General features: G+C 39.0%; 1 protein-coding gene across 1 annotated transcript in view; it reads right to left on the minus strand.

Annotated features, from left to right (window-relative positions):
• CTH (cystathionine gamma-lyase) overlaps positions 1–25,875 on the minus strand; it is an 814,142-nt gene that overhangs the window by 447,695 nt on the left and 340,572 nt on the right. The window contains exon 4 of the mRNA XM_044085811.1: positions 25,725–25,834. Within this exon, the coding sequence (XP_043941746.1) occupies positions 25,725–25,834 (110 nt within the window). The remainder of the gene's footprint in view (positions 1–25,724; positions 25,835–25,875) is intronic.

Raw genomic sequence — 25,875 nt, forward strand, 5'->3', positions numbered from 1 at the left:
CTCTACCTAAGTTACGGCAAGGACATGGCCTGACCGACAAACCTTTGCAGTCCTCCATCGCCCAAGCCAGGCCTAGTGCTGAAGAGGAAGCCGATATGCTTCCTACTATACATGAGCTCAGGCGTAGTCCACAGCAGGTTGATTCGGATGGAGAAAGTCCACTGGATCTGAGCCAAAGTAGCTCCTTGTCAAGCAAGGATCCGAGTGTGCCGCAGCTTGGAATTTGTGCGAGTACTCCACTCAGAAGTCAGTACAAATCAGTGGGTAATGTAACTGATCACAGGGTACCATCTCTTAACCACCCAGTAGTTTCTGTTCAAAACTGTGGGAGGCTAATGAAAAAGACACGGTGATCATGCCCACCACGAAACTTATCTTGGGAGAAACGCCTAACACCAGTTCACATCGATGACTGTGTGTCCAGTCGGCCCAGTCACCAACCTGGACTCAGACAGCACAGAGGTGGACTTCCTAAATTTGATGTTCCCAGAGGAACTGTACTCGCTTATTGCTGATGAAACTAACCACTATGCTGCACAGAGGCAGGCTGCAGCAGGCAAGGTTGATAAGCGGTGGAGTCCTGTTTGTCCTGGAGACATATGCACATTTCTAAGTGTCAGAATATACATGTCTATTGTACATGTTCCAGAATACAGGCAGTACTTGAAAACACAATCTGTATGGTCATTTCCCAATAGCTGAGTACATGACCCAGGAGAGGTTTGAAAAAAATTCAACAGTATTTTCACTGCAATGACAAAAACCTGAGACGACCACAGGGCTGTGTGGGTCATGACAAGCTCCATCATGTATGGTCAATATTGGATGCCGTACTTCATGCATGTAGGACACAGTATAATGTACATAGTGAGGTGGCAGTAGATGAAGCCATGGTTGGCTTCCGTGGACATCTGACATTTAGACAGTTTATGCCTGGCAAGCCGGAGCGGTATGGCATTAAGGTATGGGTGCTGGCTGGCTGACTCACATAATGGTTATGTGCATGAATTCCAGGTATACACTGGAAAGGCAGAGCAGACCACAGAGGTTGGACTGGCACACCGAGTTGTGGTCGACCTAACATGGGGGCTGATTGGAAAGAAGCATCACATTTACTTTGACAACTTCTCCTCTGTCCCTCTGGCACAGCAACTGCTGCAGGACGGTCTGTACTACTGTGGAACCATGCACACCAATAGGTCTGGATGGCCTGCAACATTCAACCGACAAGCCATTGGTAAAGCACCTTGAGGGTTCTACAAGCAGTTGCAGAGTGGACCATAGCTTGCAACTGAATGGAAGGATAGCAACCCAGTATTTCTGCTGTCAACTAATAGTAACCCAACCTTGGTAGTCTCCAGCACACGCAGGAGACAGCACGATGGAACAAACGCTGCAGTGCCATGTCCACCAGTTGTAAACATGTACAACACATACATGAATGGGGTGGACCGAGCGGATCAGCTCAGGACGCAGTATCCAACTGCTCGAAAGGCAAGGAAATGGTGGCTGTACTTGTTCTGGTTCCTATGGGATGTGGCCATAGTGAATGCTCACATTTTATTCCGTGAGAGTGTCAGCCAGCGGCAGCTTTCACGTTCTGGCCGTGTTATTGCGGCAAGCCAGTTACAGTTTAGAAGAAACCTAGGCATGCACCTCCTGACCACCTACAAGAAAAGGAAAAGATGCATAGAGATTACTGTCCCAGAGCCCATGACACGATTTGAGCAAGGCTCACACGTTCCAGTGAAATGGCGGAAGGCACGATGCAAAAACTGTGCCAGCAAGGGTAAACGTGCTGAACCATCATGGGGATGCCCGACCTGCAAGATTAACCTATGCATGGAATGCTTTTGTGAGTAACATGGCCATAAGGGTCTAGGAGACTGCTGACAGCAGTAAGATGTGCAGAGTACACTGTACAACAAAGTTGTGACCAGGCTGTTGTGTCCATTGCTGAATGGGCACATGTAAAGAGAAAAGGCAGAGGTAAGGCAGACTGCTGACACTTAAGGAGGTCGTGAGACAATAGTGGTATTAGCAGTCTGAGTGGGTAGCCAGCACAGCTATGGGACACTTCAGATAACCAACATCTGGAGCCCCATGCCAGTCCTTGGCATATTAGTGGAGTGGCAGTCCTTACCCTGCTTTTTCTCTTTACATGTGCCCTGGCTGTGCCCCCTTGTCAGTGTCCACCCATGCTTTATTTCAGGTAAGGTAAGACTGTCTTCTGCTGTTCAGACGTTTACAGAATGCGTTCATGCATGGCTTGATGCACAGGGTCGGTGGATCTACAATCTGCCATAACAGCATCACCGTGGAAGATGTTCACCTGTTCAGAAGGGATAGCATTCACCTAACTGAGGAGGGCATTGCGTTGTTCTTGACCAACCTCCCCATTGGCATGAGGAGAGCCATGCAAGATTGCGAACATGCAGCTTGTGAGAAGAATGGAAAACACCCATGACCAAGTCGGACCAGTATAGTAAGTAAAACACTATTATGAAATGTGTTGTGTAAAATTCATTTCTCTGAGCTTGGCAAATAACTTATGGAAATTATGATTTTGTTTTCATATTTTGGTAAATAACTTTGCAAGGGAGCATCTGAATGTGCCAAGTAATATCTCATTTTGAAGACCGTTCCAACATGGTAAAAGAATTGTGCCTGTATGTTTGACACGTGCAGATATCAAAGTTTGTTTGGGACTTAGGTTACGCAAATTATGATTTTTTACATATTTTCGTAAATAACTTTGCAAGGGAGCATCTGAATGCGCCAAGTAATATCTCATTTTGAAGACATTATTACTGGTTCTAACATGATAAAAGAATTGTGCCTGTATGTTTGACACATGTGCAGATATCAAAGTTTGTTTCGGACTTAGGTTATGGAAATTATGATTTTTTTTTCATATGTTGTTAAAAAACTTTGCAAGGGAGCATCTGAATGTGCTAATACCTCATTTTGTAAAGATTATTTATAGTTCTAACACGGTAAAAGAATGGTGCCTGTATGTTGTACTCATAGGCAGATATCAAAGTTTGTTTCGGACTTGGGTTATGGAAATTATGATTTTTTTCATATTTTGGTAAATAACTTTGCAAGGGAGCATCTCATTGTGTGAAGTAATACCTCATTTTGAAGACAGTGTTACTCCTTACAAGATGGTAAAAGAACTGTGTCTGTGCACTGTACACACGTACAGATATCACAGTTTTAGTATTGTACGAATATGAAAATTACACATTTACAATACTTATTATTATGCCCATATCTTTGCGAGGGAGCATGGTAATCACACAAATGATGCATCATTTTGAAGCTGATATTCATATGCTCAACTTCTACACTGACATGTAGGCTCTGTCTGTTACAGGTGATGAGATATTATGCTTTGTTTATCAATTATGAGAAATAATATATTAATCATATTTCTGTGAATATCTCATGAAAGAAGCGTCACACAGTAATGGTTAAGGTATCATTTTAAAGCTGACATTCATACTAACAAATTAAATTCAAATTGTATGGGTCTACATGGCACATAAACCAAGATATTGTGCTTTGCTTTTCCAAAAAGGTAAAAAATTTGCACAATATCAGCATTCCTTGCCAAATATTTAATAATGACTTTGATATGCACTATCAACATTTATACTGTCAGTGGAAAGGTCAGTGTCTGCTGTACAACTTTCACGTTTACATTTTTAGTGTAGCTCTTACAGTTAAAGAGTTATGAACATTTGTTTCCTGTATGGTATCAGAAATGGATTTTCTGAAAATGAGCTCAGGCTGCACTGTTGTTCCTATGGTGGAATTAAGCAGGCAGCTTTTTCTAAGCTGCTCCGGAGTAAACGAGTTAAGATGCATTCAGTAATATCGTCAGGACTCATCAGTGCAGTATTTTTGATTTTGATAGCACTTTTAGGAATTGGTCTTGTGTGGTAGCTGGAGGAAAGCCAGTTTCAGGCATATCTTGAGGGACAGTTGGAAGACAGGGGTAAAGTTAGAACAAAATTTAATCAGCCAGTAGGTTCACTATAACTTCAGCCTCAGTGTAGGTAACCGCATTCACAATCAGCTCAGCACATTGCTGCTTTGTGCTTTTAAGATTACCAGCATAACTAAAAAATGCCTTGTGACTGTCTTTGGCTTGGGCAGTTATTTTAGCCTCAGACTTGGCTATGGTGGATTTTATTAAGCTCCTGGGTTGTTTATTTCAGAAACAAAGGGCTTTAACATTCTGGGAATTACTCTTCTTACTTTTGGTCAAAATTATTTTCCTTTTATTATAAACCTTAATATTATGGTTCCACTATGCGAGTTTATTTCTGGGGTTTGCCCTACACTTGTTCTTACAGGGTACAGCTTCATCTACGCAACTGTTTACATGCAGGTATAGTGAGGTAGTGTATGTTTTCGAGTATTTAGTTAACTCGGTTTGGTGGGAATTTGAAATTTGCCATTTAAATCACTTAGGAATATATAGTTTGTTTTAAAGAAATTTCTAAAGGTACCTTGGGTAGAAGGGATCTCTGGTTTCGATTTTTTTTTGAATGAGAAAACTTTATATTCAGACCTAATAAGTTATGAAGATATGCAAATGATGGTGCAAGATGCGCCCATATTAGTAAGGACAAGATCCAAGATGTTATTCCCCACAATGGGTATTGTGATTAATTGTTCCATGGCATTTGTACTGACAAAGTCCAGGAATCTCTGTGCTTGCGCACTAGTGGTGGTGTAGTTTTCCCATTCTACAGTTAGCTAATTTAGATCACTTAGGAAAATGGTGCTAGGTTTAATACTGAAGGATTCTAGCTCTTGTAGATTGGCGTTGTGGATTTCTTGCGTCAGGGAGTTCTATACCTGGCTAATATATATGTTATGGGACTTTTCTGATAGTTATTTGGACATGAAGAAGCTCTAGTGCATTATGTTGCTTTACTAGCCTTGATGAGAGTCTCTTCTGCATGTAGACTGAGACACCTCCACCTGTTTCCCCTCCTGCGCAGGAACTGGTCTAAACGTGTGGAAGCTATTACAGCCCTGCACAACCAGAGTACTCTCCACCTTTTTTTAAACCATGTCTCAGTCACTCCACAGATGTCAACATCCTCCAGGCTTTGACATTTTTGAAGTCTGCATTCACTGGTTTAAAGACAAACTATTCGGGTATTACAAGTATATGCAGATGTGCAATAAGATATTTTACTTCACAATAACTTGTGCTGAGTACTAAAAATGATGCCGTATATTGACTCATTTGCTACTTTTTGCTGTGATTGGATTAAAGTGTCATTCAAAAAAAAGCTTTTACAGAGGGCATGAAACAGTCAATGTCCTGTGCGTGCATACTTTATGTGTAGCTGCATATATACATACATTCATGACTGTACAATCATGCACATATACACAAAGTTCAAAATTAACATTTTTGAAACTTGATATGGGTAGTATGATCAGGTCAATATCTGTTTTATGCATCATTACAGAGACCATGCTCAGAACTCTGGGTTTTTAAGGCTGGCTAGTGCTTCAGTGGGAACTGGGATATATAATTTATTCTTGCATCCTTCAGTGCCACGTCAAAAGGCAAAAGAACAGTTATTGCCAACACACAGAGTGTGTGTGTGTGTGTGTGTGTGTGTGTGTGTGTGTGTGTTTTATTTATTGTGCCTTCAAGACTGGTGCTTCCCTGACAAATGGGAATACCTCATTTGCTCCTGCATTTTCACCTCCAAGCCAGGAACCAAAAGGCTAGTTGTTTTTCTCATTAACATTAAAGACCATAATATATTTCTCACACAGAAACACACGCGCGCGTGCAAACTCACATGCACAAACCCACATGCACACATACCCTACTTATTGGATTTAGTCCAACATGTCAACAACAAACTTATCAAAATCTCATTTTATTGGGTTTTTTCCCTGCAGAAATGTTACAGTCCTCATGGGTGTGTGTGATATATATCACATGCCAGAACTATACGGCAATGAGTCCACCATAACCTCCCCAACAAATGATACCTCTTCTATCCTCCTCTGGGGTCATACCATTTATAATTAAGAAAAGACAAACTCAAAAAATGGATTTCACAGTGTTGGCCCTCAATAATTAGTACCATACCCACATGTATGTTTGTGTATGTACATTGGTGAGTGTGTATGTATGTATGTATGTACACAGATGTATACACAAACACACACACGCATCACACACATTATATAAACATATACACATAAACACACTACGACCATACACATACATTTACAAATGGAATATCTGGGGCTTGGTATGTGAAAATAAAAGTTTCACAAACCAAATTTCTTAATTCTATAGTACTTTCCCGATAGTTGTTTTTCTTGTATGGGTTAGTAATTTTTTAAAAAATATTGCAGTTTGTTGTTTTTTGTTCTCTTTTACTGCCATTTTTACAAAGAAGGTTGTCGGTCATAATTGAATATTTTTTCATTATTTTTTAGATTTGTGTTTTAAGGGTTGTTTTAAGCATTGTATGCTGCTTTGGTTATGTCAAAGTGTGTTTATAGTTGACTTAGAGAATGGGCAACATGTAGATCACACCCTGATTGGAGAACGTTCACCAGAAGGGTATTAATCTACAGATAACATCTGCTGAAACACAAGTGTGACACTTCATGGCAGCATATCAAGCTGAAAATAAACTAACAGCTGCCATTATTTTATGGTTGCTAAGCAGTATATTATTGTTTAGAGAGTGTAAAATAAAAAAAAAAGAAAAAAATTTAAATAAAAAAGCAAGTGTGTATGTTTATGTCTCTGTGCAAAAGTGAGTGTGTGTGTAAGAGATCGATCAAGCTATTATTTCAGCTAGTGTAAAAAAATAAATAAAAAAATAAATAAATGAAAGAAAAAAGTGTGTGTGTGTGTGTGTGTGTGTGTGTGTGTGTGTCAGTGAAGAGTGAGAGCAGGAGCGATCAAGCGATCCCTGGTATTTAAGAGGTTTGCGTACCTCTTGACCTCTTAGTTCAACATTATCTGGATAAGCCTAAAATAAACGGGGGAACAAAGGCTCAAAATATAAATGGATTTTAATTACTGCTCTTAAATTACAAACTTACTTAAATAAAATGATTTGTTAGCTTGAATTTTCAGGAGGAAATAAAAGTCAAACTCAAATGTATGTCATTATTTAGTCAAACTCAAATGTATGTCATTATTTAGTAACTTCAATCTCCAATGATTGGCAACAAACCAAACATTTAAGGATTAAGGGACCAAAAATAAAGTAAATACCTGGATATTTTTAAAGTGTTATACTTTGGATGTAAAATGCTTCCTCCAACACCACTGACATATACTATAGCAAGTGTGTAACATTAGGTGGGGGAACTATTTTACATTAAAAATACATAAAAACATAATATAGTAATAAAAAAATACACAAGTAAAACACAACAATTTTACTGACAGCCCATTCTCTAAGATCAATAATTCCCTCCAGGGTGTGTGTTATTGTGGAAATAACACCCTTCCAGGGGTGTAGAGGTGCCAGGCCTCAGAACACCACTGGGCGGGTATTTCCACAATAATGCGCACCCTGTTGGGCATTATTGCTTGCATAACTATTATATACCGAGGACTTAGGAGAGTAATGATGCTTATCTAGGCCTTAATGTCATTAGGCAACCTTTCTTAAATTGTACTATTTCTTGCTTGACAAACAACTTTAAATCACTAAAAAGTGGACATATTCTCAATCCATTAATATTACTGAATATATTTCTATTATTTTCAAAATTAAGGGAGCACTTTTATGAACAACTAAGGAAAGGAGCTACTCAAAAGCTGAAGAAATGTTTAGAACCAGATACTAGATATTTGTTGTGGAAAACGTACCATGTATTAAGTTATATGTGTGGGTCATTGGTCCCTTTTTGCACTGCTTTAATATGATTACAAGCTGTAATTAAAATTATTGATGTAGATATTTCTCCTTAACAACTATTTCCATTCTTATGTTTAATTAACATTTTAGCTGAACACACTGTTTTTTAAATGCTTAGTTCTTATAGTTTACACATTAACAATTTCATTGCTGCATTGTATTTCATGTAGCAATGTCTTGCTTGCTAAAACTGATAAAAGGGTTAGTATGACAAAAGTTTACAAAGCTATGCAACACTACCTGGGTGAAGGAGTTGAAAGCAGTTAAGGCTGGCAGTAGTACAGTCATATGAATCACAAGAAGACATCTACAGATTACTATGACGCAACAGTGACATCCAAGGCAAGTAAAACTGTTGAAATGCATTGGAACGATATTATTCTTTTTTTCAGGTACTATGAATGCCACACTTGAAGCAGTGTGCAATTTTGGAGATGCCTTTCTAGAACTAAATTTAAAAGGAGTAGAGTAAATGTTTAAAAAAGTGGGATGGAACACAGATTCTAGACTATAAAAGGAAGTTAATGACAATGAATATATTTATTGGCTGTATGCACAGAAGGTGGTGCCCAGATTGGTCTAGTGACATGGATTTGAACACAAGTCCAAATCCCAAAAGATCCTTGAAAGAGATATAGGAGGGAGTGCCTGAGATAGTTTCACATATCTGGAGCCTAGGGAGAAGGTATGCAACCAGTTGCATGGGAGCCAACTGGGACAGTCCATGTGGCATACCAGCAGCAAAGTAAGCCACATACAGATGCTTTTGATGAAAGTTAACATTCTAGGTTTGCAGTTAGATTTCAGTGTGTAAATGGAATAACGCACAGACAGACACGCACACCAACCAACTAACCACTCGGCCAGCACTGCAGGTCCCAATCTGGTGAGGCATCCACCACACATCATGAAGAAAGCCGTGTGCATACAAAACAATATTTGGCACTACAAATACTGAATACAGGAGCCATGAGTCAAAACAGCCCAGGTGCTGCTCTTTATTCAACTGCTTTTTTGAGTAAATTCATTATTTTGAGATCACAGGACCTCAGAGTTACAGTATATAATTACTGGGGCGAAGACCCCAATCCCCATGCATGGACTACAGGAATGTTTGCCTTCCTCAAAGAAATATTTCCCTGAAAAGTTGGATTTGCATTTGTATTTCAGAATTCTAGTTTGTGGGATTTGCTGTTTTTGGAAATTGGAGGCAAAACTCCTTTTCCCAACGGTTCTTGGAATTCATAAATTCTAACGCCCTGGATCAACTAATCCATTGTCCCACCAGGGGCCCCAGTATCCTAGACCTGGTCATTACCAACATGGGAGATGGATGCTCCACACCAGTGGTCACCCCCCTCATTGGTCAGGTCTGACCATAAAGCAAATCACATTTGACATCCACATCCCACCCCCCAATAAGGAAACCTCCTTAAAAAAATTCTCCAAAGCCAACTTCATGCTACTGAATTTAGAAGTGACAAACTTCACAACACCCACGCAGATGGGATCTGGAAGTTCGACTGCAGAATCCTACACTAAGGCACTGTACGAGTACATCCACTCGTGCATGAATCGTGCCATCCCAAATAGAACCAAGATGCTCTTCTCCAAAAAAAGGAAGCCAATCTGGTGGTCCCCTGCTATAAACAAACTATACAACAGAAGGAAGAAACTGTTGCAGAAAAGAGGAAAATCCCAAGATGCAAAAAAACTCCCTCACCAGCCTCAGTAAGAAGCTGAGATCCCTCATAAAATCCTCAAAAGCTAGTTATGAAAATAAAATTGCCAAAAATTCCAAAGACAACCACAAGGCATTCTACAGTTATGTCAAGAATCTAAATGGCAATGCTCAGATCTGCTCTGAGCTACAAGAGAATGGCATTAAATATACTGATCCCAAGGATATTGCCAATATCCTGGCAGATCGATTTAGTGCCAACTTCACCCCCCCTCTCACCCCCTAAAGGGCCCATTTCAATACCAAAAGATTGCCAAATTCCAATAATCACGGCCACACAGGTAGAAACCACACTCTCCAAAGCTAAGAATACAGCATCCATGGGACCAGATGACATCCCAGGTTGTGTACTACATGAACTACAAAATGAACTGGCACCTAACCTAAGTGTCATGTTTAATCAAAGCCTCACCTCAGGCTTCATGCCCACTGAGTGGTGCACAGCTACAGTTATCCCACTCCACAAGGGAGGATCCGCCTTGGATCCCGGGAACTACCGTCCCATCAGTCTGACAAGCCTGATCTGCAAGGGCATGGAACACATTATCATGGAACTTATAAACAAAGACATCGGCAAACTTCAAACACTGGACCCCACCCGGTTTGGGTTTGTGAAGGGCCGATCTTGTCTCCTGAATCTGACTGACTTCTTCGAATCAGTCTCCAGAGCTGTGGACGGCGGTAAGGTGGTCCACACAGCCTATCTGGACCTCGCCAAGGCCTTCAACAACATCCCCCACTCTGGAATCATAGACAAACTTACTAAGATGGGCATAAATCCCTACGTCACTTGATGGGTTGCCAGCTGGCTTACTGACAGAACCCAGACTGTAAAAGCAGCAGACTCCAAATCCAGCTCCAGACAAGTGACAAGTGGAGTACCTCAGGGTTCAGTCCTGGGACCATTTTTGTTTGGCATCTACTTCTCTGAAGTACAGGCCAGCACTAAGGGACTCTGGCTAACAAAGTTCGCAGATGACTGCAAACTGGGAGCCATTATTGAATTCCCAAATGATGTGGATATTCTACAAAAGGGCCTTACAGAAACAGATGCCTGGTGCCAGAGCCATGGGCTCAAGCTTAATGCCAAGAAATGTATAGTTATCCCCTTTGGAAAAAAACATGTACCCATGATTTACCACATAGGTGGCAGGCCACTAAACATCGAAAGTGTGATGAGAGACTTAGGAACACAGGTGGTCAGTGGTCTCACTTTTGATAACCACCTCGCCACAACAGTCAGGAAATCCTTCTATGTGGCACACCTCATCACTAAAGGCTTTTCATCCAGAAAAAAGGAGGTCATTGTCCCACTGCACTCATCCCTCATTAGACCCATTATAGAGTATAATGCCCCATTTGGTATGTACCTCACAAGACATCTGCAACAGCTGGAAAGGCCACAGAAATACCTCACTAAAAGAATCACAGGCCTAAAGCAGATGCCATATGCTGACTGTCTAAAAAAACTCCAGCTATACTCTGTGGAATATCGTCTACTCGGAGGCGATCTCTGCTTAACATACAAGGCCATGTCAAACCCTGAGCTGTTGGACATGCTCCACTTAAAGAAATCCCAATCCCTCAGAGCCACACGCTGCAGGGATCTAAACCTTGTCATCACAATGAACAAAGATGCTGGAGGGATAGGTTCCTGACCCAGAGACTCCCCATACTCTGGAATAGACTGCCCATACATGTCAAGCAGAGCGCCTCCTTGGCCCTCTTCAAAAGGAACCTTGATGATTGGATAGGAGATAGGAAATTCACCCCGGGGATCATGTCAGTCGCCCTGCTAGACAGGGGTCCAGAGAAGTAAATATTGTGGGAAGAAATACCCAGGGAATTGTTATGGCTAGGCTTTCATAGGCCCTAGGGCTGATAGCCTAGTACCAACCTATGAACCTAAAACCCAAAACAACCTTCACCCATAACAATAGCAATCAAATCTCCTATTCTTCTCTTGGGTGACCTTAAACACTGAAAAAGAATAACTAGTACATCAACAACAGATGAGATCTTGACAGACTGAGCAGACAAGAAGCTCATAGAAAAAGAAAAAAAAAAACTAATTGCATTCAGTAAGACAAAATTCTTCAGAAGGAACAGGAGAATAAGCCTGTGAAAATGTATTCCAGTATTTGAAAAAAAGGAATGATCTGATAAGACACAAGTTCACTGCCTCCAGCAGGAGTTGTTGTTGAGTCTTTCGGCTTTTCCCGGTTAAGGGTCGCCACAGCGGAACTCCGGTCCATTAACGATTGGCAGAAGATTTTTACATGCCGAGATGTCGGCCCTGATGCACAACCTTCATCGAAGGTATGCCCATTCATGCATGTCTCCACACAGAAGACGCTCTAGCTGAGAATCAAACAGACAACGTCTTACTGTGAGGCGACAATGCTACCGCAGCACCACCACCACAGTTGCCTCCAGCAGGAGTACAGGGTTGAAAAAGATTTCAGGAAACCGTGCTCACTAAGTGACTGGTAGGTATTTCAAACAGCTTACCAAAACACTTTATATGGAGCAGAAAAAAACGGCTGACACCCTCAAATAAAATAGGATTGGAGAAGTGCTAAGGAAAAGTGGAATGATGAGAGGACAGATTTTTGGGTGACAATGTCTAAACATGGCCAGCTGTGCATCAGGGCAAGCATAATAGAGCACCTTAACCTTATCCTGCCAGCTACTCTCCTAGGTACCCAGGAAAACACTTCCACCAATTCTTCTCTCTCCCAGGCTGTCCTTCTCAGTGTTCCTAAATTTATTCCAGCACCTCTGCAGTCCTAAGTAAATGTTAAAGCTGTTGAAATAATTTTTATCACATATATTTGTTTGCTGTGTATGAAACTACAGATCATTTTATTTAGGTACTTCTGTAATGTGAGTTTGTGTGTGTGTGTGTGTGTGTGTGTGTGTGTGTGTGTGTGTACACACACACACACACACACACACACACACACCCTTGAGTGATAAACACAGCTGCCTGTAGTATATCAAGATGGAATTCTGAAGTTGAAATATTCCAGCTTTAGACACCCCACATTCAGAAATTCTGCTGCACAAACTGAATTGCTACATATTTGTCAAGCATCACAAACATGTTTTCACTGAATGCCACTTATTTCTAAAACCATTCTGGAATGCTTACATGTTGTTATGAAACAGTATTCTTGGCTGTACCATGTTATTTGAGTAACAAGCTTACCTCAGCATGTTTAGAAGGGTTCCTCATGTAGTAATACTGGAAGCTTGGGTACACACAAATACTGACGAGCATATATTTGTGCATAACAACCAGTTAAACACACAAAATCCTTTAGAACTATATTGATGTGCAATGTGAAAAAGCACAAATGACAACTTAAGACAATTACCAGATGCCATTATGACCTGAAGCAGGGCTTAACAGCTTAAAGAACAGCCTGTACTTTCTGTGCCTTACACTTCAAAATATGACTGCTTCATAGTAAGGACATGGATTACTATGAAGGGAAGATATGTTAGATTTAATGTCACTTTAATTTTACATATAGTACATAGTAAATAGATCAATGTACAGAGCACACAGTTTAGGAATAACCTTGGGAATGAGTTTAAAGGTCAAAGCTTAGAATCTGAAGGCATTCTAATACCAAATTGTTAAGCATTTTATATCCAAACTGTGGTGACTCAAAATTCAGAATATTAAGTAAGGATGACTTGTCATTTTACTTTTGACACCGTATTTTACACACTTGAATGCCTCCATTTAGAAGGCTGAGCCATGAACAGTAACGCCACCTAGGTGCTATGTGGGAGCAAAGATGCAGTCCCTGCAGGATGACCGTCCAAAACTAAATGCATCGAATATACTGGTTCAATTTGCCAAGTTATAAAACAGGATGAAAACCATCCATCCTTTCAAGAGCAGACACAGACAAAACTAAAACCAAACCTTAATGCAAAGCCAGAAAATCTACAGCTCCCTTTGAGTAGGTTTCAAGAGTTTCACTGAGATGCACTGATCTATCACAAAAGCCCTTTTTGGCTGATGACTGGTGAGCTTCAGAACCAAGCTGAAAGAGACTATCACTCCTCAGACTTCCTCCCACTAAAGCCTCTGCCAGGTGTTTCTGGAGGGAAGGTCTAATAGGCCGAGAGCAGTCAAAGATGCTCCCCATACCACTGACAGTGTCTTCACTTAATGCTAGTAGGAAAGAAAATCTTTACAGTATTCACAGTAGTAATAGAGACAGTGCTAATACTTTGTGGCTTAGAGATATGAATTGTTTTGCTTCACATCGGAAAGTTCTGTTGGTAACAAATTAAGCAGAGAGAGACCTACATCACTTCACTGATAACCAGTAGGCACTTAACTTGTAGGAAGAATGTGCCCCATTGATAGGATTTATACTGATTTGTATGATCATCCTTCTATATAAAGCGGATAAGCGGTATTAGCATGGAAGGCCACTATCGGACTCTGCTATCTGGACAAGAACATGTTTGTGATTTTGAACCAAATGTTTGGGAATTATGACAGCGCAGTGGTGCAGCGGTTATCACTGTCGCTTCACAGCAAGAGGTTCTCTCAGCTGGGATGCCTTCTGTGCGGAGTCTACATATCCTCCTTGCATTCGAGTGGGTTTCCTCCCACATAATGAACACATGCATCTGGAGCGTTTCACCCCGGGCCTCTGATGAAAAATGGGCTCTGTCCCAATCGGACTTTCCCAGTAAACAGATGTTAAATAAATAATTTGTTGGCAGAAGGAAATAGAGCTTCAACTTTTTTAGATAGGAGTTTAAGAATGGTTTTGAAGGTCCTACCTCTACACACAGCATTGATACTGGAATAAGACTTCTCAAGCAGGGGCAGTCACTCTCTCTCTCTGTTTGTGCATGTGATGCTAACAACTGTTTAAAGTATCCATCCTTCTTAGAGACTGCGGATGCACTGCTCACTATCTTATCCTTCAAGCTAAAGTTTATTAAGGTGCTTTAAAACCAAAGCACCATTACAACACATAACAAAAACCAAAGTTAAACACAAAAGAAACAACAGAAGTAGCAGTTATAAGATATCAACTATAATCATCATACGCCAAAACAAACAAGTATGATTTTAACTCCTGCCTGAAGCCAGCAAGTGAGGGGCACTCCAAAAGTCATAGAGGTAGTGAATTCCACAAGTGTGTGTAGTGGTAATAAAATGAACACAAACCAGATGTTTCTAGATTCAGTCGTGGAACTGCCAGCAGCCTCCTCAGAGGATGAATGCAATACCAACAGAGGGCAGTATGGCTCAATAAGCACTTTCAGGTAGCAGGGATCCAAGCTGTGAATGGACAAATATACTAGCACCAGGAACTTGAAAGCAATCCTGTAATGGAATGGAAGCCAATGTAGGGTATACACAACTGGAGTAATGTGATGGCAATGTGAGGTACAAATCAGTAGCCTTGCTGCAGAATTCAGCAGCATTAGTTAATGTTACAGAGTGTTAGGTACTCCCAGGTACAGGGCATTACAGCAGTCCAGTCTGAAACAAAAATCAAGAGACTGGATTGAGGTACAAGGTGTTTAATCCTGGATTTATCTTCAAGTGAAAGTATGAAGGCTTCACCACAGCAGTCACCTGGTCCTGGAATGTCTGCTATGAGTTGATAATTACCCCAGGTTAAGCACCTTTTGAGAAAACTCAAGCTCATCTCTTCCATGGATTCTGCAGACTTCAGCACTCATATGTAAAAACAGGGAAACATCTGGAAGGGACAACTGGGTGGAATGGTCTGAATGAGCTGAATCCATACTATGTTCTTTTTATGACTATTACGTTGCTGGACATCTGTGGTAATCCTGGACTATCCATAATAAACATGTTCAAAACTAATGTATGCTCAGTGTACTTGATAAGACAGCATCTTGAGCCAAACTTCACCAGTAAACTTTGTATTCATGCCATCAAACCTGAGAACATATGTTCTGGACACTAAAGTCAACAGAGGTGCAAAGCTGTCAGGTGGTTATCATTAGGTGGTGAGGTGGACAATAATAGTAAGGGTGTCCAGTTAAAAATCAACACGTCCAAAAGCAAACTGATCAGCACTACTTACCAAATAAACAGTCCAGAATTACTTTACCCTTGCATTGCTTTGCTCTTGAATAGAGTCCAGAATTTATTGAAGATAGTATCAAGGCAATCTCAAACAATACTCTTGCCAATATAAAATCAGCTTTCTCAGTTTATGTACAGTTTTTATATAGCCTCTGTATTTGAGGAGTGAGAGTTATGTCTATATCCTCAGTGACAGATCAAATACATTCAATGGGTGCGTAAAACTGTCAATACTATATAATGCCTCCCCTCCACCTTGGATAGAATACAAAAGTATATTCAAGGGTTGTAAAGTGTCAAGTCTAGGAACAGAATGGATGCACATTTGATGCCTGCAGATGTCCTATTAACCTAAAGTAACTGATCTCCAGTGTGTACTGCAGTAGTTAACTCAATGTAAAGCAGAGGAGATGAAAATCAGCACCTGTAAATCAGCAGTTAAGGTTCTGTCCACCACCCCACCCCAAATGTGGACTGTCTTTAAAGGTGAGGAGGAAACTGCATAAATAACATAGGATCCTGTTTGTGAGTTTAATTACAATTGATCAGAAGACTAACATGAGTAGGAGCCAGTGGCAAAATACTGAAGGCATTGTACCAGACTTTGGTGGTGAAGTGGAAAAATAAAGCTTCACTTTGATTTATCAGTTATTCGAGGGCCCCGTCCTCATCTATTATCAAGAACTTTAGTAATGATCAAAGAGATGAGATTACAGGTTGAAGTGGTAAAAATGAGGTTACTCTGCAGAGTAGCTGGGCTCGCTCTCCATAAAAGAATGAGTGAGGTACTCAGGTATTTGGGAAGATCTTGGAGTGCAAGCACTACTAATACATGTTGGAAGGAGTCCAGTATGGCAGTCTGAGCACCTTGTGAGAATGCCTCCTTGGTGTATCCCATGTGCAGCCCAATGGAGGAAGACCCCAGAGCAGGCCCAGAAGACAGTGTATGAAGTACTAGTAGCTTGCCTGTCAACTTCTGCAGGATCTCACATTGAGGATCGGGACTGATGACAACTGGATTGCTTGGCTTGCTTCCATTGTGACCCTTAACTGAACAAGCAGTTTATAAAATGGAAAGATGGATAAACATCCATTATTTTATACTTCCTGATTTTTTTGTTGAAATGCTCCATTCATGCTCACGTTAATGGTACTGCAGCATATGTTATCTGAATTTTAAAGTCAAGCTTTTCTCCCAGGGCCACCAATGAAAATAGACTCTATCCACTGGACTTATCCAGTCATAACAAACAAATAAGATCATCTGACACTATATATGTAAATGTACAAACAGACCTATGAGGAAGTCTGAGAGGCTGCAAATCTGAACATAAGCATATCTGCAGACAAACGTCAGCATGTGTGAATCTGGTCATCTGCAGAGAGACCAAACAGAATTTGTATATGCACACACAGACAATAGCATATGTGAGACAGTGGCTTTAGATGTATATAAAAAGACACACACATGCTGGCATGCATGAAAAAGACTGTTATCTTTAATGTGTAGTTTTGCACACCCCCCCCCCCCCCAATTACATCATTCACTGTGATTATACAAACAAAAAAAGAAGTGGTGTAGCATTATTATACTCAAACCAACTAACCATCACACCCCATCCTCACAAGTTGCCCACTTTTTCTAGTACATTTAAAATAAAAAATAAATAATTGTGTCTAGTTCTTTGTATTCATCCAAACAATCATTCAATAACAAAACATCCTCTCCTAGCTTACTTCTAACATCACAGTAAAAAAAAAAAAATATTCTGTGAGATTTTAACAGTGACTAAAATCGCACTAATGACAACTCCCCTGCTTTCAAATTCAAATTATTTGGCTTCACACAACTAATTAAATCTCCTACCACATTCCATACAACAAACAACAAGTATACCACACTTGACTGAATTTTAACCAACACCCCAGACAAAATGACAGATTTAGATCGTCTCACACATGCATTAAGTGACCATCATCTCAATTTCAATATTCATTAATGGGATAATATACATACACCTATAAACTTTAATTACATTAGAAGTATAAAGACTTTTAACCATAACTCCCTTGTAGCTTCCCTATCACAACGCCACTAGCCACTACTCACATATTTGCCACCTGACCAAGATGTAGCCAAATTCAACTTTATCTTTAATATTCTTCATTCACTAAATTTACTCCACTTATAACTATTAGGAACATATGTAACCATGCATCTTGGATAAAACTGGAAACAAAACAAGTAATGTGGGAAAGGGATAAAGCACTGAAAATATAGCACACATCAAAATTCAAACTTCATATCCATCTTATAAACAGACCAATGGTGTAAAAAAAGGCAAAAACAGAACCAGGAAAACCAAACCCTTTTTCCTCCTGGCTGGAATGGTGCAGTTGAAAATGACAAAATGATGCACCAAAACATAATCCCAAAAGTTTATTCAAAATAATTCGATCAAGCGCTTTCTTCCAGGAGGCCTGGACTTCATCAGAACCAATTAAACATTTCAAAGACCCCCATTTAAAAAGTATAGTACAGCCAATCAAAGACACTTAAACCCATACATGTGATAACATTTTAAAATGCCACAAATAAATTAGTTTATACAAACAATAAAAATATATAAAAATATATGAATATATTACATAAGTAACACAATTGTAATTCAAAGTGCTAAAGCTCTAAACTTTAAAAATGGCATAATAGAAATATATTTGTTAATACCAGGGGCGTGAGCAGCGACTTATTTGCCATTTCATTTCGGCTCTTTCAAGTGTGTTGGCCCAATCACCCCCCCCAAAAAAAGCCATATAAACAATTTCTAAAATGCCAAATAAAAATCTTGTACAACATGGATTACTATTTAAATGTCTAAAAAGGGCATTATTTGTGTTTTACACAATGACCATTTGCAAGGAATCTTTGTTGAAAGAATTTTCTTCCACTATATATAGGAAACACACATTTTCTAATGATTATTCGGAATTTAGTAGTAATCACCCCATTTCTATGAAAAAAAAGTATTGTTAAAGGCCAATTTATAAGAGTGGCCAGAATGTGTTCAACATTTAACAGATTTATTAGAGAGATGGATGTTCTAACAAATTATTTTAGGGGTAGAGGTTATCCCAAAAAACACGTTTTTGATATGTATAAGGTAGTGAAGGAGAATTGGGGGCTTAAGTATACTCCTCTATTGGGTAATTTTATGGAGACTCGTGGGGAGACGGTCAAGTCTGATGGATATGCGAGCTGTATGGTTTTAACTTTTGGTAGCAACAGCCAAAAAGTTAAGGACATTTTATGTAAGAATTGGGTTTTGCTCAGAGCTAATAATGAGCTTCAGTCAATTTTAGGGAATAATCCAAGTTTTGTGTTCAAACCTAATGTTAACTTAAAATTTTTGATTGAACATCCTATTTTGTTCAAAGGTGTGTTTGGAAATGTGGTTGTGCGCATTGTAATTATTGTAAACACATTCTTAAGGATTCACTATTGTATATTGGTGAATTTGGTGTAAGGGTGAAAACAGTTGTGGGCAATTGTGGAACTAAGGGTTGTGTCTATCTGGCGATGTGTCAACATTGTTCTAGTTTTTACATAGGGAAAACGGAAAGGACTCTCCGTAGAAGTGTGTATGAACATTTATATGCCATTAGACAGAAAAACACAATTAATGCCCTTTTTAGAAATGTAAATAGTAATACATGTTGTACAAGATTTTTATTTGGAATTTTAGAAATTGTTTATGTGGATTTTAGGGGGGGTGATTGGGCCAACACACTTGAAAGAGCCGAAATGAAATGGCAAATAAGATTAAACGCTGCTCACGCCCCTGGTATTAACGAATATATTTCTATTATGCCATTTTTAAAGTTTAGAGCTTTAGTACTTTGAATTACAATTGTGTTACTTATGTAATATATTCATATATTTTTACTGTTTGTATAAACTAATTAATTTGTGGCATTTTAAAATGTTATCACATGTATGGGTTAAGTGTCTTTGATTGGCTGTACTATACTTTTTAATGGGGGTCTTTTGAAATGTTTAATTGGTTCTGATGAAGTCCAAGCTTCCTGGAAGAAAGCGCTTGACCAAATTATTTTGAATAAACTGTTGGGATTACTGTTAATTTTCAACAGCACCATTCTTGCCGGGCGGAAAAAGGGTTTGGTTTTCCATCTTATAAACAGCTCCACATTCTACAAAACTTATCTTAGCCGACAAAAGAAGCTACTAAACCTCTGTTTAAGATCCCCATAACTCCAGTCCTAGGTCCTTCTGGTCAGTCATTAGCATCATCCTAAAAACAGAAAAATGCTCTCAACTCAATTCTTTTCCCAATCTTTCCAACTATAATTAACACCTGGAAACAGATGCAGAAGGAATCACCACTTGGAAATAAACCTCCGTTGTAACACAGAAACGTCTTTATTTGCAAAACAAAGAATAAAATGAGCGCTTTCGCGTAGGATGACTACGCTTCTTCAGATGTCTGAAGAGGTTTATTTCCAAGTGGTGATTCCTTCTGCATCTGTTTCCATTTGTTATCTGACTCATTTTTCAGAAGGCATCTTCAATTACCAGCAACAGTTCATTTAAGTTATAATTAACACCTCTTCACCCAAGCAAAGTGCAGGTTCACATACTCGGGTCACATTAAATGAACCAATGCAGCTCTCTTACACACCCCCTTTATCCCCAGGGTATCTCACTCAACTACTACTAAACCCTACCAAAACTAAACAATGCTCTTTATTCCTACATCTTACTCAAATAAAAACCCCAAACTTTGCTGTCTTCTCCACTCAAAATGTTCAACTGGAGATGATCTCACAAATCGAATTACTAGACTTCATTCTCAATGATCACCTTAAATTTGACAGACATTCAAAATGTATTGACTCACCATAAATTAGGTCTTCTTTACATAGTCTCTTCTTCATGAGACAGTCTTATAGACAAACACCTACAATGGATATAAAAAGTATACACACCCCTGTTAAAATGCCAGGTTTTTGTGATATAAAAAATGAGACCACAAAAAATAATTTCAAAACTTTTCGCACCTTTAATGTGACCTGTAACCTGTACAATTCAATTGAAAAACAAACAAATCTGTTAGGGGAGAAAAATAAATGTACAATACACTGGTTGCGTAAGTTTGCACACACAAACTAATACTTTGTTGTGTGTGCACACCCTTAAACTAATTATTTGTTGAGGCACCTTTTGATTTAATTACAACATTCAGTCTTCTTGGGTACACACCTGCCATCAATTAAAGAGACTCTGATTAACCCCAAATAAGGTTCAGCTGTCCTAGTAGGATTTTCCTGGCATTTACTCAGTTGCCTGCTACAGCAAAAGCCATGGTTCACAGAGAGCTTACAAAGCATTAAAGGGATCTCATTGTCGAAAGGCATCAGTCAGGAGAAGGGTACAAAAAAGTTTCCATAGCACTGGATATACCATGGAACACAGTGAAGACAGTCATCAAAAGGTGGAGAAAATATGGGACAACAGTGACATTGCAAAGAACTGGACATCCCTCCAAAATTGATGAAAAGACAAGATGAAAACTGGTCAGGGAGGCTGCCAAAAGACATATTGCACTACTGAAGGAGCTACAGGAAATTCTGGTAAGTAGTGGTTGTGTACTACGTGACAACAATCTCCCGCATTCTCTATATGCCTGGACTATGGGGTAGGATTGCAAGATGAAAGCCTTTTCTTACACAGAAAAACATCCATGCCCAGCTAAAATTTGCAAAACAATACATCAAGTCTCCCAAAAGCATGTGAGAAAATGTGTTATGGTCTGATGAGACCAAGGCTGAACTTTTTGGCCAGAATTCCAAAAGTTATGTTTGGCGCAAGAACACTTTACATCAACAAATGAACACCATCTCCATGGTGAAGCATGGTGGTGGCAGTATCATGCTTTAGGGTTGCTTTTCTTTAGCTGGAACTGGGGCTTTAGTCAAGGTGGAGGGAATTATGAACAGTTCCAAATACCAGTCACTTTTGGCCCAAAACATTCAGGCATCTGCTAGAAACTGAAGATGAAGAGGAATTTCACCTTTCAACACGACAATGACCCAAGCATACATCCAAATTAACAAAAGAATGGCTTCACCAGAAGAAAGTTAAAGTTTTAGAATGGCCGTCCAGAGCCCAGACCTAAATCCAATAGAAAATCTGTGGTGGGACCTGAAGAGGGCTCTGCACAAGAGATGCCCTTGCAATCTGACAGATTTGGAGCGCTTTTGCAAGGAAGAGTGGGCAAATAGTGCCAAGTCAAGATGTGCCATGCTGATAAGACTCCTACCTGAGAAGACTGAAGGCTGTAATTAAATTAAAAGGTGCTTCAACAAAGTATTAGTTTAAGGGTGTGCACACTTATGCAACCAGCATATTTTAAGTTTATTTTTTTTCCCCTAACAGATTTGTTTATTTTTCAATTGAATTGTACAGGTTACAGGTCACATTAAAAGTGGGAAAAGTTTTGAAATTATTTTTTGTGATGTCATTTTTTATATCACAAAAACCTGGCATTTTAACAGGGGTGTGTATATTTTTTATATCCACTGTACATCTTGTCTACTATCACATTTACTATATATGCTTACCCAGCCTTACAAACATTAACTTATCATCAATTCAAAATGTGAAATAATGTTGGAACAAAATTTCCAAATTTGCTACCAGGATGCCCAATGCAACTCACCACTGTTTAGTCCTTGAAAAACTAAAATGGCTTGAAGTCTCAAAATATTTCAGCTTCACGCTGTTAAAAAATACCCACAGAATACTCTTCCTTGCAGAAGAATGCCCAGGCCTTACCCCACTACAACAGTGGTATACTCCCACAAAATCTCTTCACTCAGCAGAGATCAACCTTCTTGAAGTTAAAAAAATATATATACATCTCTGGTGACTCCTTATGTGGAACTCCCTCCCCATAACTACTAGACAAATATCCTCCCCCACCTACTTCAAAAATAGACTGAAGGACTTCATTCTTTCTCTGGCTCTGCCCTTCTTTCTATGCTCCTGGCTAAACTCTGCATCACTTCTTTGGCTTCTTCTACTCCTTTCATATATTTCTTCCTAAAATTCATTTCCTCTAATATTGACTTCCCTCAACCCCACTTACTGACTTATTAATAAACCTCTAATGTTACCTCTTTTCCTGCACTCAGCTTTCTCTTTACCATATACACTTAAACCTTTTCTCTGAAACCCTCTAATTATACCTCTCAACCACTCAGTACAAGAAATCTGGACAAAGCCAAAAATAATGGGGGACAAAGGCCCAAAAAAAGGGACAGATTTTAAATATTGCCCCTATAACCCTAGAAAGTTGCTAGAATGGCAGATTTCACAGTATATATTTTCTGAAGGATATAAAGTCTGAAACTCAAATGTCTGCCATTATTTAGTATTATTTAGTGGTGTCAATCCTTAGCGATTTGCCAGAAAATCACAAATTTTATAAAGTAAGAGGTGAAAATCTGGACATTCTGCAAAAATTTGGACAGTTGAGGGGTATTGCCTCTAATAATCTTCCCTTTTAAATAGCTCTTTTCTCTCCAGCTTCATTTTTATCCATGTCCTTAGTATTCTCTTCAAATTCTCCATCATTGTCCCTCTTCTATTATAGTCCTACACTGTACTTAGTTTTCTTTTCTACCAAAGAATCAATGCTTTAACCTACTTGCAGTTTTGCTTTTGCATTTCATTTTTTTCTTCAACATTTGTATTGTCGATATTCTTGTTACAAGGATGTTTAATTTGCAAAACATTTCCTCCTCAGGCCTCTGCCGAAAAGGGGTCTTGCATGGTCTAGTCTAACCGTCCTGGTAAATAAACACAAATAAATAAAAATTAAAATAAACTGTACATATAAGCATGTGTGAGCTTATGTACTTGCATGTGTATACAGAGAAGTGAATGTGTGAGAGACAGTTTACATGCGTGCGTGTATATTCAAATTTACAGATGCAAATGTAACGATGTCCATGTATAGCTGTGTACAGACAACAGGCAGGGGATGTGTGTGACAGAATTCCATGTACTTGTATGAAGAGAGAACTGAAAATGCATGGAGTGGACTACTGTACTAATCAACTGTATTATGATCACACTGGGAAACGTTTTGCAAAAATGAAGTTAATGCTGAAAAAAGGTAGACTTTCATCCAAAACATACAGTAACCTTGTAGGTGGCAACCCCCCCTTCTCTTGTATACCGACTGCTAAATAGCTCAGCTTTAGATGTAAATGAAAATACCCCCTCCCTAATTAATACCACAATACAGAACTAAAATAGGTTTGAGTAACAGCACTAATTAAACATGTACATAGAAATATAGGAAAGTGTGAGTGAGTGTGGATAGGAACACAGACCACATATACATGCACATGCTTTTATCAGGCAAGAACCATTTCATATACTGGTACAGGTATTACAGATATACAAAGTCAATAAAAAAGTTAGTTCTAAAAGAAAACAAAGTTCACTCCTAGCTACCTCAAAGGTAGATATCCATGTGTATATGCAAGTTGTTAGAACTTCACTAGCAGTACAAAGCACTGACTGTGGAAATAAATGCACAGATTAGCAACTTAAATTGTGTAAATTTTGCCTGTAATGAAGGAATGTAAAAGTATACACATCTTCAGATTTAGATAGTTTTAAGCAATACCAGTCATAGTAAACCTACATTCACTAACAGACTCTGGTTTCTGGAGACCCACCAGGAGACAGTGTGTCACCATGTGCCTACTCTCATCTTTGGGTTACACCTCACTGTGTCGTAGACTTCTGTCTTCAAGGGACCACAGTGCACTTCTGCTGTGTCAGTGTGTAATGACCAAGTATCAGCGGAGTCAACATGGGTGTCATTATACATTATATACTGTCCACAAAGAAAATAGAAATAAATATGAGGCTCTCTAGACTATTACTACTTCAGGTCTGCAAATACTCTTTCACCTCTGGAGAATTCCAGAATGCTACACAATAACAAGTCCCTATAAACACTTTTTAAAGGCTCAATGAAGCTACATTGCTTAGAGGGTAGCTTTCTACCATGGGGAACAAGACAGCACTGCTACAAAGATGTGGTGGATGGTTGGCAACGGGAAAGGGAATTGTGGTAAGGAGGGCTTTATGGAACCCTGAACCTAGAACCATGACTGGTAGGCTTGCTGGGCAAAATCTTCCAATTAGAGCAGTGATGAGTCAAACAAAATTATAACAAAAAATGAAAGGACTTTACTAGAAACAGAGAGCTGTGATAGTCTTAAAATCAATTCATAATGCTGAACAAAGTTAATAAGGGAAGCAGCTAACAAACAAATTAAACATATATAAAGAAAAACACAGACCAGGTAACTATTTTAAAAAGATATACATCTCTTCATAAGCATCAAGCACATACTAAACAAAAACATATCATTCTCATCTTAAATGTCAACACAGCAGCACGGTGTTCATTAAAAAAATATATCAAAACACAAATTAGCGAAACTAAAACAACTAGATGACCAAAAAACGCTGAAGAACAACACCGGTCTACTTTCAACTAGAGTTTAATGAAGCGCTTTTCATCTTGCTCAATTGCAAGACTTCTTCAGATAAGATTACATTCATACAAGCCCAATTAAATACAAAAATTGCTGCAGTCATGTGACAAATCTAAAACAATTAAAAACACAGCTCTCCTATATGACATACTCTTTCAATTAACCTTTCAAATAAAGGCTAAAATCCTGATGTATTCCCCATATATAAAAACAACTGAAAAGACATTTAAATAAATCACATACAACACAAATTATTGATACTACATATAAAAATATAGAACTATATATTCATTAAAAACTCTGCTTTTATGCAAATGTAATACTAAAATAAAAGTGTTATTACCTTAGTACTTGGCTTAATTGCAGCCTCCAAGCACTCTGGTTTTGAGCAATCAACAAAAGTAGTTTCCACACCCATTTCTGCAGCAACTCTTTTAAAGTATCTGTTTGTACCTGGAAAAGACAGAAGATTGTAGTACTATTTCTTGTTATGC

Source organism: Protopterus annectens, chromosome 10.part0 (genome assembly GCF_019279795.1).
Source record: "Protopterus annectens isolate FY-2018-M chromosome 10.part0, PAN1.0, whole genome shotgun sequence".
Lineage (NCBI taxonomy): Eukaryota > Metazoa > Chordata > Ceratodontiformes > Protopteridae > Protopterus > Protopterus annectens.